A 14,335-nucleotide genomic window follows, 5' to 3' on the forward strand; every position below is an offset into this window, starting at 1 on the left:
CTCACATATTTTTTCTTCTCTTTTTCTTTACTCAGTGGAAGATATCGCACCTTCACCTTTCCATTGATTTGTTGGCTGACTGTGGTAAAATGTAATAAAGATTTAGCAGGCTGTCTTTATTTGCAGTGTAATCAGGCTGTATACCTCCTCTTGAAGTGGTCCATGCTTATGCACTATATTTTCTCTGTCTCTATCAAGCGTTCACTCCATAAAGAATTACTTGCAAACTTATTTTCCTGAGATGTGATGAAAATATAAAGATTTCTGATGGTTGTTGTATCAGCCTCTATCATTCTGTCTTCATTTTGAAACCTTATTATTTAAGAATCTGTTCCTGTTCCTCCAGAGGAACTTCTGGAGATGTTCCCAGCTCCCATTTATATGACTTTGGTATGAGTTTGATATGGGAAGGTTGTTCAATACTTTACAGCAATATCATCTCCATTGGGAAGTCTCCACTAATGTAAAGTCAGTGGGAACTCTTGCTACAGTAACATCTCCAGGATCCACCTTTCAAGTTATCTGTGATTTTTACAGAACCATTACAGCTCATGCACAATACTCGTTCCTTGGCCAGTCTGCTGTTTCACATTGCCAGGAGATTTTGCAGGATTTGTCTCAGAGCAGACCGGACTGGGATATAGGATTCTGAGGGGAAAACTGCCAGTGAACAGATATGCTTCTCGATGATCATCTTCAGACACTGGTGTGCTTCATGCAAGTCTTTCTCAAATTGCTGTCCCTCTCTTTGTAAAGCCATGTGACTACAGATGTTTCTAAACTCAATGCTATCCTAAAAATAAAAGCAAAAAGAAGTGGGTGAAAAATAATGCTCCCCTGAGTTTTCCAGGCAGATTTTCTTGACAGAAACTTCCTAACTATGCACGTTCATCTCTGATTTAGTGTGAAACATCTTTAGTTTTGAGACACATGTAGTGTAACTACTAAATGCTGCTGCAAACTCACTTGGCAGAAATCCTTGGGTAGCTGTTTCACCTATTCACTTTTAAGGGTCATATCTCTTCCCCAGGCATCAGTGATTATGTTTTTTAGTTCTGTTTCTATCAGACAGAGCTTTAGTAGCTGTTCTCAGCAATTCAAATTCCCCTACACTGACAGGCAAGGGTAGGACCTCAGGAAAATGTTATATCCAGAAATCTCCTGAGAGCTCCCAATGGCTCCCAAGGGCACAGTGTGACAGCAGTCCTCTGAAACACCACTTCTGTGTGCTGTCCTTCATCTGTGAGGTGACTGGGATTGCTAGTGAGGCAGGATACTCTGACAGCTCTGCTAGTTGTGCACCATGATGAAGCATGAAGACTTCCCAGTCCCTCTGATGCAGCAAGATCTGGAGCTAAGAAGTGCTTTGATAACGACAGCACTGCTGGGGCAAATGCATTTCTTAACCCATTCCAGGCAACCTCACAAACTGCAACTCATAGAACGTTCTGCCTGCTGGTTTCCCCTGCAAGATCAGTTGTGCTGCTGGCTGTGGGACGTTGTCTTGCAGGGACAACCAGTGCTAGACCATCTCACTCTAAATCAGAGATGAATGGGCATAGTTGGAAAGTTTTTGCCTGCCACTGAGCTGGGCCAGTGTAGCTTGTGAGCACATCTACTAAAAGAAGCACATCCCTCTCCACCCCCATCTGCTCCTACCTCTGCCTAAGAAGGTGATAGGAGCAGGTTGTAGAAGCAGAGTTTTAACTCACAATAGTTCCCCAACCTGGTTTGCTCATGTCAGCATGAAGAGAGGAGTACCTCAACAGTGGGAATGCACATTTGGATGTGAAGAGGACAAAACATCTTCAGGCAGTAGGATCAGCCTCTGCCAGCCTAAAATGGATGTACACATGTGGTCTCAGTCAGAGCCTCTGCCTTCCCAAAGTCCCCCACACAATGAACTCATCTAGATAAACAGAGGAGCCTTCTCCCATAGCTTATGTCACACACCAGATTTTGGCACCTCTTACCTCCTACACTTGATGTATTTACTCTTCTAGTTAGTGGCAGCCTGTGCTTTTAGCTGAGAGGAAATTGAGTTTCAGAGTTATTCTTAAAAGCATGCAGGTTTAGACTTATTGTGGGTTTTGCCTTTGTTATTAAAAGAAACAAAGAAATCAGTTTTTAAAACTCCCTGTCACCCGGACAATCCCAGCTTCATAATGGTAACAGCAAAAAGGATTTGCAGTTGAAGAATTGAAATACGGGTTAACATCGAAAACAGTGCTGCATGGTTACTCCAGCCAGCAAGCAGAAGGCATTCAGTGTGGAAATTTCTGAACTAGCCATCTGATACCATTCTTGGGCCCTTAGGTATTGTACTATAGCAGTTGTGGGTCTGCTGTGAGCAAGGTGAACTCATCGCTCTGGCACGCCCCGTGCTGAAATCCAGGGAGTCCTGAGTCAGGAGGTTAGCTGAAAAGCAGCCTTTTTCACATATATTTCCAAAGTTTCCTTTTTCAGAAAGATTTTGATGTTTCCTTTGAAGGTCACCTTTCAAATCTGTTCTGTAAAGTTGCCTTAGGTATAAAATCCTTACTCAAATATATTAAGAGGTCAAATAAATTGCGCTAAGTAAACAAGCTCGCTTTGCTCGCTTTCGCAGGTGTCCAGCACATGGGAGCTTTAGGATACATGACAGGGAATAAAAACTTGACTTATCTCTCCTTTCAATAGAAGTAGATCATAACTAACTGGAGCAAAAGTTTCAGACCAAAAATTCTTTCCGTTTTAACTTCAGGAAGCAGGGCCCTTGTGAGCTGAACTGATAGCGAGCAGCAGTTCATGTGGTATTTTGCCATTTAAGAGATGCTAACAAGAATATCTGCAGTGATTTGAAGTGTTTTCAATTGCAGGACAGGAGCAGATCCTCCCTGCAGTTTTCATTTGTCAAGATCCATATGTTTAGACAGATGAGTTAATAAAGAACCTCCCCCAGAATAAAAACACCATGGCCTACTAGTTTCAAGGCTCTCTAATTTATGGCTTAAAATTTTCCACTGCTCTGAGTCTGTTTCATGCAGTTGTCACTCAGTAGTAGGCTGAAGTTTCAGGATGTTTCTGATGGCCCAGCTTTTATTTTTGAACCTTAATGTAAAATTGATACTATCCACAAACTTGCTTCAAGTGTATGAAGAGCCACTTCTATATAAAGGCTCCTTTAGAGAAGATACAAACTGCTTGCTTCCATCTTTTATTTTGCTCTGAAATGCCGACCTGACCCATCAAACATATTCCTACAGCTGGCTCTAACAGACAGCTGCCTTTTTCTTTTGCACGCTCCAATTTTTGACTCTGGCCCACTGCCAACCCTCAACATTTTTTCCTTAATCTCCGTGCGCCCTTGTAGACAAAATTTCCACTGAGGGCAGAGTGGCAGTGGTGCTGCCCTGGTCCAGGTGCTGGATGCTCCCCATGGTCAGCAGACCAAAATTTGGGAGTTGGGGTGGGAGTGCCAGAGCTCCTGATGCCCAATCCTGGTAACTCAGTGCCTCCACCCCCACTGACCTATTTTATATTTTTCTAGAATAATATCTCAGCGTAGGTCAACCTCTGGAGGAATAAAATGCTCATTTTGAAAGTGATGTGAAAGTCAAGGACAGCTTCCTCCTGGAGGCTCTTCGTATGGTCAGTGGGGAGAATAGGAGCAGTTTACCAGACCCAGCTTAGATGCCCATTTTAGGATGAACTGAAAATGGAATTGCCTCCTTCTCTCTGATGACTCTAAAGGGAAAGCAGCTCGAGCTGTTCATACACAGCTAAGATGCCATAAAGACTTCATGGGGTTGATGAAGGGTGAATGGTCTGTAGCATGAGTTCTATGAGAAGCAGCTGAGGAAATAGGGAAATAGGGATTGTGTAGTCTGGAGAAGAGGAGGCTCAGGTGAGATCTTATTGCTCTCCAGAAAACCCGGAAAAGAGGATGTGACGAGGTAGGAGTTGGCCTCTTCTCCCAGTCAACAGTGATAGGACAAGAGTTGATAGCCTTGAGTTGCACCAGGGAAGGTTCAGGTTGGATATTAGGAAACATTTCTTCACGGAAAGAGCAGTGAGGCAGTGGCACAGGCTGCCCAGGGAGGTGGTGGAGTCACCATCCCTGGATGTGTTAAGAACTGTGTAGCTGTGGCACTGAGGTCAGTGGGCATGGTGGGGATGGGCTGATGGTTGGACTAAATGATCTTAGAGGTCTTTCCCAACCTTAACAATTCTATGGTTCTATGAACCCCACCTCCCGTCGTTACCCGTCTCTCATTTTCTAAAACTATTGCAGTTGGAAGAGTTTTCCTAAGCCATGTACCATCAAAAAATGCTGGAGTTGTTAATAATTTCTCGTAAAGTTTCTATTTCTGAAGAAAAAATAATCCCACAATCCCCTAGTGTAGTTCATTCTGCGGTTTGCTGTTGTAAAGACTCTTTCTAACACAGCAGGTGCAGATGCATGCGGCGTGCAGCACTATCGTATTAATAAAATTGAACTGCATAAGCATATTTCCTCTGAGCTTCCAGAAAGATCTTGGAGGCAATTCTTCACTTGAAATACTTCAGATCGCTCATTTGTCAGTATTTAAAAAAAAATATCCACAGAAACAAGTATTAATGCCTACAGCTTGCAAATAACTTTATGGAGGGTGAAGCAATCTTTTCCAGGATCAGCCTTCATATCAATTACTTTAAAAAATGAGTGCTCAAAGCTATTAGGTCCAGGAACAACTTCATAATATCAGTGGCTGCAAAATGAGAAACGTGCATGCTGGCACATTTGTTCAATCCGTGGTGGCAAACGAGAAGTCTGCTGCTGTTTTATGCGAATTCTAATGAAAGCAATTTATCTCGTTTCCGTCACCCCTAAGCCATTATTTATGAATCAGTCTTCAGATCTCTCACAGAGGGAAGAACCAGTCACTTTGGCACCAAGAACCCATCTCCAATTTGTTTCAGGAAATCAGCAACCAGAAAACAAGCTTGTTAAGTACCAATAGAAATGTCACTGAGCAACAGCCATCCCTTCCATATTCCTTCCACAAAACGTGCAGATCCCCTGGGTGAAGAGCCCTGTCCTTGTGCTGTGCCCTTTGCTGGCTGTCCCACGGGAAGCAGGCTATCTCTGGGTCTGCAGTTCACATGGCCAAAGTCAGAGATGCCTGATTTTGTGCTGTTGTTTGGCCTGCAGTGGTTTCTCTTTTGTCTAAATAGATGTGTCTAAATACAGTAGGAAAAGAGAACAAACAACTGGTGCTGCTGCTTGTCTTTGTGCTACTGCTCAAGCCCTGGTGAAGTGACTTGCTCCCTGTACAAATGGAGTGCCACTAGTCTGACTCACAGCAGCTGCACTATTTCACCTCACTGGAAGATACAGGGCAAGGGAACTATGGTAAATGTGCACCTCTGCTGATGCTACTTTAGCCAGCAGAACAGCAATACAGCAGCACATGGGCGGGAGAAGCTTGCACAGTCAGAAGTTTTTTTTTTTATTATCCTGCCCTGCCAATCTGGCACCTTTTAGGGACAGTGTTTTCTTTTCCCCTTTAAAGAAAATACCATGACTGTTTTGCAAATGGGACGGCTATTTCAACTTCTTAGTATGATTTATATTCCACTCCCTGCTGGCTGCCATTGAGATTGGCCCAGTCCAATCTGCTCCACATTTCTGATTTAGTACCGTTTGAACGACCCTTCGGTAACTCCAGCAAAGGAGACAGGATGTTATCAAAAAGCTGGAGTAATGCATAGCTGCACCTGAGCACAGCCAGGGCAAGCCACACACTGCTATTTTGGGAAGGTTTTCTACCTTTTATTTTCCTTTTCAAATGCACTCAAATTGCTGCTTAAAATACAGAATCTCTCACTCTGTTAAAAAAAGGCCGTTCTGTTCACCTTGGCAGTGTGTAATTACGGGAGAGAGAAAATGTGGTGGTTATTACAGGGCGTCTTTGTGAAGGCATTAGGCTCTAGGAGTTTGCTCGTGGGTGCTGATGCCAACAAACAGCCAGGTGGGCAATGGGATGATGCAGCCAACTGGATCCTGAGGAGAGGGGAAAGGGGCCCCTTGCCTGTCCTATCTTCAGACACACCATTTGGCTAAGCAAACTCTGTGGCGTTACTGTATACAAAATCAGTGATTACGTGCTTACAGTCACTAGCAAAAGACTTACTCCAAATTCCTGCAAATGTGTCACTTTTCATCAGAAATTAACACATGGTATTAATTGCTGAGGAACTGTACTATCTAAATACAGTGGAACTCAGCAGAGTGCATTTCGAGTACTTACAGGCAATGAACTGCTTAAGTTTTGTCATTCCATTCCTCGAATCTAAATTTTCTTCAATCCTTTGCATATCTATTTTGGTGCCATTGTATAGAGTAACTTTTTATCAGTTCAGCTGATAAACCAGTACCAATACTTTAAAATGAAACCAAGGAACGGACACGGAATAAATGAGAAACAAGAGAGTCAGGATTGCCAAGAAAGATCAAAAAGACTTAACTGTACAAAGAAATTAGAAGTACTAAATGCTGACTATGTGTGATTGTCTCTGAGCCATAAAACCAGAGTTCCTTCAAAAGCAGTGAGTGGAAGGACATATTACCAAGGGCTGGCATGTTGAAGGGATTTTGGCCAACTGATTGGCCAAGAGCTTATTTATAAGAGTTTGTTCATGTGAATTTATGCAGAGGTTATAATATAAATGGATCCCTTGAAATCCAATTTGCTTCAAAATCAAATCTGCAACAGTGAAATTGCTTGCAGCTAAAGGGGTCAGTTATCCATGACACAGAGTCTATAGAAACCTAACACAGAATTTATGTAACCTTCCTGTAAAAGGGAAGGGGGAAAAAGTCCCAGAGCTCAATGGGTCATGATAATGGGTTTTCAGTGAAGAAAAAACTAACTTAGCTTCAAGTGCAATAGGAAAATCAGAATCCAAAGTAAACTATATTCCCAGTGGTATCTAAACACATACTTTCACACAAGTAATATTAAGGTAGTTCTGGGAAAGAAGAGGAAGAAAATAAAACCTTCCTTGAGATGGCTGTATTTCATCAAACCAACATTTGTTTGTACAAAAATAAATTGCTTTTTTTTTTTTTTAATTACAAGCAATGAAGCAGTCTTGCTCTAAAATTAGTATTACAGAAGTCCAAACTATCCCTGCACTCTCATTTTTGAAGTGTGTTATCTAACAATTTTGGCTGATTTTTAACACACTCATGGATAGCTTCCATTATCACCCCTACCACCTCTAGGCAATTTGGATCCAAATCTTCAAAATTTGCTTCTGACTCTTGGTGATTGCATTTATGAGCGAGTTGTATCTTGACTTGAGATAGCTTGGATGTGATTCTTCACAGACTGTGAACAATCACAATGCTAGTCAGACCCAGCACACTGGTCTAGCGCCTGTGAAAATAGCATCTTGCAATATCTGAAATTCATCAGCAAAATATACTGAGAAATCCAAAGTCATAGTTGTTGTTTTTTTCCCCACAAAAAATTAACCATCATATCAGAATTTGTGGCTAATTCTTTGCTGCTTCCCTGTCCTTCATCTAATGAAGATCCAACTCCAACTAATGGAGTTTCTGTGGTATGCATCTTCACTACTAAGGGCTGATTAAGAACTGCAATCTTGTTCTACGTGATAAACCTAGGACTCATCCTAAGGTAAGTTTTGAGGCAATGCCAATGTCATCTGACTTAGACTTATCAGACTACTTAACCAACCCCTAAAACCACTACTTCCAAGCTCGTTTCTAAACTTTTTCTTAATTTTCTTTATAGATTAATAATCATGCATAGAAATGCATAATCGTTGCATTTATTGGAAAATTGAAGATTTTTTCAGGAAAATGTTTGTTGGGTCTCATATGCTGGATGTATGGTGTACTATTATGCCATGGGCTCTGTTGGGCAGTCACATTTCATTTGTAGGTTACTGGTCATCTCTGCATCTTGTGGTATTCTTTGACTCATTTAGGGAAATTTACGCATACAAAACTTACTTTTGGAAGATCTCTGAGTAATCTTTCCAGGCTACTCAGTGCGAAAGCAAACCTATATTCTACCAAAATTTTTTTTATCCCCTGAATCCTTATGATGCAACTACACTGAACCATCAGTAGCTTAGTAACCATACTGCAGGCTATAGGTTTAAATGAAAATTAGTGGACATGAAACACTTTCAGTCCACAGGGCAAAACCCAGTACATGCAGTTATCAGCACAGTCAGCAGCTCCTCTGCAAAAAGCCCAAAAAAGGTTATTGTTTTTTGTCCCTTACTTACTTTTGGGTGGAGAGGAAAAGGATGCTGCTTTACAAGGGGGAGCAGGAAGGTCTGCTCTGCTGTTACAAGCCGGGTGGTTGCATCGACTACTCAGGACAGCTTGCTGCACAGAGCCTTCTCTCGCAGCGTCTCAGGCCTCTTCAACCTGAGCTGCAACTGCTGCTGTGTCCTGGGCTCCCCTAGGTTGATGGGAGTTAGGCCTCCACCCTCCTCTTCTTCTTCAGGACTTTTCCCTGGGGCTTGTCTCTCCTCTTTCTCCAGCTCCGAGACCCAGCCAAGCCTAGCCACCTTTGTTTTGCCTCCTGGGCAGGGCCAGGCTGGGCCATGCTGGCCGGTGCCATCACTTTGGACCTGGGAAAGTTTTGGGGGGATGCAGGGAGGGTGGGTGGCTGCACCATCTTCCCTGCCTCCCCACAGTGCCCACAGTGTGCGGAGAGCCTCTGCCTGGTGCCCGAGGGACTCGAGCAGAGCAGCTGGACCAGCCATCAGCCTCCCCTCTCACCACAGGCCTGACTGCAGCCTCTTAAGCCCTGTTGTGCCCCTTCCCTCCTCCATATCTCTCACCCGTGGTGGGTGGCCGCTCACCCTGCCCCGCCCCAGGCTTATTTTGGCAGATTTAGGGGGGGGTTGCACATCCCCATCTGAGTGCAGAGCAGGGCGCGGTGCAAATCTCTCTACCGTTCTCAGTGGGACCTGCCTTGCCAGGCCTGGCCCATGCAAGGTGCAGCCTCAGCCCTGTGAGGGCAGCTTTATGAAGCTGGGTGCTGAAGGATTTTACAACGTGCTTCCACGAGTAATTTAAAAGGGGAGCAAGGAATAATTTCCTTCCAAACCCCTCCCAGCTTTAGGGATCATCAGTGTGGAGCTGATGGAGACTCCCGCATCTCCAAGTGACACCAACTGCTGGAAATGCCCAGCCAGCATTTCCATCAGAACTTCTCAGCCTACCTTGGTTTTATTGCTATTATTACTCACAACCCTGAAATGCATCAAATGCATCCAAACTTGTCAGCCTGACAGTGCTGCATTTGGCACACGGGGGAAAAAAAAACTCAAGTAGGAAAACAGTGGGTTGGAAATGGTAAGGCTGAATGAGCCCCACCTGAAATAACTCCAAAAAAAGGCATTACTGGCTTTGGCAAGTCGGCCAGAAGGATCCTATATGTTTTTGTATATGGTTCCCAGAGGATTTAAAACTGTAAGATTTGATGCTAAACCTATTTCTGTGCTGTGAAACCAGGGACAGCTGTACAAATATTTGCTGTTTTTAATTAAACCTAACATTGCTACTTCCTTGATTTAAGTTAGGTCAAAGGACTGGCAATTTTATGCTTTGATAGATGAAGAAAAACAGTTGTGGGTGTTGCGTTTTAGAAATATGTTATAAAATAAGAAGTCTGAAGGAAAAGGCTGTAGAGGCTATAATAGCTCTGCCCTTGTGCTTTCTTCTCAGAGATGTTTTCCTTGTCAAATATTTTGCCTTATCCATATAGCAACTGTTTCTACTGTAATTCTGCTCATTATTTTTCCTTGAAAGACTTTTTTCTAAACTTTCCAATTGCTCTCAAGTTATATTTTAGGTAGCGTTCTCACAGCTTTGTATTCTTTATAGATTTAAATTAATTTGCTTTGCTGGAGGGAGATGAGGAGGGACGTATCTGACCACACTCTCTTTGGACTTCTATACATTGTCTAAATCCCTCAGCAGAGTATCTGATAGCAATTCCCTTTGGATAATCTCCCACCTCCACTTCTGCTCTTCAGAGCCAGGTTTTACTGTTCCTGTCTCTTCCAAAATCAAGTAGATCAATCCCATCTCAAGGCTAACGATAAAGTAAATCAGTTTGGAGGTCTATTTATTGCTCATTAGAGCACCAGCTTGGGAAGAACAGGTGGAAAATTCTCCTTTCTGCTGCATGGCTGGTTTACTGCTTGTCCTGAGACTCTCCTGTCATCCGCTCTTTCGCTATGGGAAACAATGATCATGATGCTGACTCCAGCAGTAACGTGCTTTGGGTACAGTATAGAAAAAGAGCCAGGTTTTCAAGCTCCTCAGGCTTTTGAAGAAGAGAAAAGGCAATTTAGAATTAAGCAAGATTTCCACCAGAATAATTTCTTCTGTGAAAAAAGCAGCAACAACAACAACAAAAAACTCATCAATATGCACTGTCTGTTAGAAAACATCAATTTTCAACAATTTCCTGTTTAAAAATTCAGGGAAAAGCTTCTAGAAAGTCAAAGCAATTTTTTTTTCATTCTGCATTTAAGGCAAGGTAGATAAAAAAAATCACCAACAAGATGTTGAGCATTTTGCTAGTGTCACTGCATTAAATGAAATCAGTATCATAGTGCTTAAAGACACTATGGTATAATTTCAGTGAAGTTCTTTGTTAGTATTATTAGTGCTAGTGTATTATATTACTACTACCAGCAGTTTTATGTTAGTATTAGTATTGTTTTCAAAAGATATTTTGCTTCTTTCCTAAAGGTTTACACCTCACCCATTAGTTAGGATTCACAACATTGCAGGACCCACAGCAGGCCATCGAGCTGAACAGCTGTGATTGAGGTAAAAGTGTGAAAGCTGTTAGAAGTGATTAAAAGTACCCGTGAAAGAGAGTGGAGAAGAACTGGCCAATGTGCTGTTTATCATCTTGCTCATTTCCTAAGTTCTAGAAATATGATCATCTTAGTGGTCCAAACTTTCGGGGTGGATTAACATTTTATAACCCCCCTTTTTTGGTACTAAAATATACAGAAACTTTAAACTTTTTAACAAGACCTAATCAGGAATTTTTTAAGAGAAATATTATACAGACACAATTGCAAAAATGAGAAGTGGAAGTCTGTCTTTATTTCCAACATCTGCTTCCCTGTCTGCTCATTGTTTATCTATCTACCATGTGGAGCCCTGAAGATATTGAGCCATCCATCAAGCAGAGAGTAAACCAAGAGGAGATATATCATAACTTAATGTTAAAGAAATCATATGCTGTGACATCTACCTTCATTACTGCTAGTACCTCTCACCTCATAAGTAAAACCATGGCAGAATGGGTCTGTTATCTGCCTTTAAAAGGGTTTGGGTGTGTATCCATAAATCCAAAGGTTCTCTTCTTGCCACTAATGCTGGCCCATCTGCTTTGCAGAGTATATCTGAAAGGGCAGAAATGGATGTAGAATCTTTCCCCCCATTCCAATACATATAAGGGAAAGCCAAGTTTGTTCCTACTGTACTTCTGCTATAATTGAATGTATTTTTACAGTCAATGAGCTTTTCTCAATGAGTTAACCATCCTTTCAGAAAAATAAGATGAATAGCTGCTTATTTTAATCTGGCAGCACTTTGAGCAAATACAGCATTTTTTCTGTCTCATATAGCTCAAGGCTAAAACCAAAAGAGCAAGAAAACTCTTCCCCTTCCCAACCCCTTTCAAAATGAAAGTCAAGGTTTTGCGGGATTCAGCACAATCCATGGGATTTATGTTGCACCTGTTGAATTCTCACAAGAAATATCAATTAAAACATTGTGACTTTGGAAGGAGCATAGGAAATCTATGGGGAGACTCGAGCTCCATGGATTTTCTGCACCTGCAGCTGTCCCGCCTCAGTGCCTCTCTCAGTAAGGGGGCTGTCGGGCCAGTGCCACGCACTGCTCCATTTCCATCACTGCAGGGGGAGAAGCCCATTTCCCTGAGCTGCGCCTTGCTTGCTCTCTCTTGTTTGAGTTGGCACCTGCTGACCGTATCTGGACGATGAAGCCTTCCAGGCACAGCACTGGAGCATTTGGTCGCACAGCTCTGGGACGCTGTGCAGTGGATGCAGCCAGCACAAGTGTTGAGCATCAGGGCTGCAAGAGAGGAACAGAAGGCTAAGACGTTATAGTTCCAAACAAAAAATCAAAGCTATTATCATTTTTAACAGCTTGAGTGGCAGTGAGTTCGTAAGCCTTTGTCCCTGGCTCATTTTAGTGGGATTTATCATGAGAATGGTTGGGTTTTGCATTACTGCTGGTTATTGCTGTTGCTGTTCGTTAGTGGGATGGCCCTGGCAGTGCAGGACCATAGAACGCATGGACTCTTTCAGAAGAAAGCATGTGTCCAGCAAATATCTACATACGTTCCTAGATGTTGATCTAATTTAGACTTTATTAGGATATCTCCTCTCCTCTCCTCTCCTCTCCTCTCCTCTCCTCTCCTCTCCTCTCCTCTCCTCTCCTCTCCTCTCCTCTCCTCTCCTCTCCTCTCCTCTCCTCTCCTCTTTTCAAGAAATTTCATGCTGTCCCAGCATGAAAATGCTGAGGGCTGTTTTGCTGCTGCATACTGTCCATGAGCACAAGCACCATGAGTGTTTAGACAGAGAAATACATGGGCACTGGATATTGTTGGAGCTTAATAAGAAAGGCAATCGAGAAAGCTTCCTGAGCAATTGCAGATGCACAGTAAACTATCAGATGCATTGTGGATAACAAGCAGAGACTTTCTGAGGTGCAGTTTTGAATGCATATGAATGATTTCTGCTATTTAAGTGTCAAATGCTGTGGCTGCATCTTGAACCTAAGAACAGCTGTGCTGGTTTGCATCACCACACCTTAAGCTTATATTCTGTCCTCCAAAATAGCAGGTGATACCCCCAGTGCTTTCTTTCAGGCTCATCCCCAGTATTTTGGGTGTGCTCACACTGCAACAACCTTCAGCCAGGCCACTGGTCTGCCTGAATTGTGACAAGGGGCAACCACATTCCTGGTGTCCCCCAGAGAAAAGGGAAAGAGTGGCCACAAGGATATGCCTGTTGGTGAATGAGAAAAGGCAAGTAGGTCATCAGAGCCTCTGGCCATTCTCAGCTCGGGGTATTTTCTGTGCCTCTGACCTGTTTTGTTTTGTTTTGTCTGTTTGTTTACTTTGTTTAGTAACCCACAGTTACTCTTCAAGTGCTTATCCACTCTCCCTTTTAACCCACCTAAAATTGTTGAAGCCACAATCCCTGCTGCTCTTCTTTGAGCTTTGACATCCTGAGGAGACTAGAAGATCAGACGGGATTCAAAGAGAAGATGAACCCTGGATTTAAGGACATTCACTGTAAAAAGAGCCCTTAAGGTGTCATTGCTCCTTTCTAGCCTCTTCCCCTTCTACTATTGTAGGATACTGCCTTCACAGAGCACCATCCCTCTTCCTGAAAGCATACGGCCCACGCAGACCACTTACAAAATGCCAAACACCTGACTTAACACGGGCAGTTCAGCAGTGGTGTGGCAGAGATGACCCACATGGCCCATTCTGCTGGCTTGGGGCTCTGCAGCAAAAGGCTGAGTTCAGCAGCTGAGCCTATAAACAAGCTGGGCACTGCAGCACTGCCACCAGCGTGGCTCCTCCTGTGGCCAACATTTGACTGGACTTCAGTGTATGTTCCTAGGATACAAAAATATTTTCACTCTCCTGCGTGTCATTCAGGGGAGAAATTTTGCCCTCAGAACCGACCTTTTTATGTAGCACCAACTAAATACACATTTTCATCTAAGTGGAGATACTTTGTTAGAAATAAATGTGCTTATAAGCATTTGGAAGTGTAAAGGTGATATTTATAAAGTGACCAGAACACCCACCACGCACTCTATAAGCCAGTGAAAATAACAGCTGCTGAGTTTTATCAGCTTTAGAGCACCACAGGAGCAGCACAGAGAGTGATGTGTCAGTGCTGTGATGTGTCAGTGCTGAGCACAGCTGACTAATGTGCTGCTGTAGCTAAAGACAGGGTAATCATATAGAGACTGGAAGTACGATAATAAAACGAGTCAGTGTTATGGTTTTTCAAATGTTTTCTCCTAATCTCCACATCTGTACTGTGTTTATGAGAGTAAAAGCAGTGAGAATTCCTGCAGGTCAAAATAACTTTATTCTTAAGAGTATACCTAGGGTGTTGTCTTCCCTCCATCCCAGTGGTAAACATGTTGATATTGGAGTAGAGGAAGGGCTGGTATTTTTCCTGGATGAATGAAGTACAGCTTTATCATTCTGCATTAACTCTTTGGGGTGCTGTGTATACATTTTTA

The 14,335-nt window shown here is 42.8% G+C and overlaps 1 protein-coding gene across 1 annotated transcript; it reads right to left on the reverse strand.

Moving 5' to 3' along the window:
* Nucleotides 1–444: 444 nt before the first annotated feature.
* Nucleotides 445–9,065, reverse strand: DLEU7 (deleted in lymphocytic leukemia 7). The gene is given in 2 exon segments (XM_010728856.2): nucleotides 445–793; nucleotides 8,287–9,065. Coding segments are annotated over 2 exon segments (693 nt in total). The 5' UTR covers nucleotides 8,773–9,065; the 3' UTR covers nucleotides 445–586.
* Nucleotides 9,066–14,335: the final 5,270 nt, after the last annotated feature.

The sequence above is a fragment of the Meleagris gallopavo genome, chromosome 1 (genome assembly GCF_000146605.3).
Source record: "Meleagris gallopavo isolate NT-WF06-2002-E0010 breed Aviagen turkey brand Nicholas breeding stock chromosome 1, Turkey_5.1, whole genome shotgun sequence".
Classification (NCBI taxonomy): Eukaryota; Metazoa; Chordata; class Aves; order Galliformes; family Phasianidae; genus Meleagris; species Meleagris gallopavo.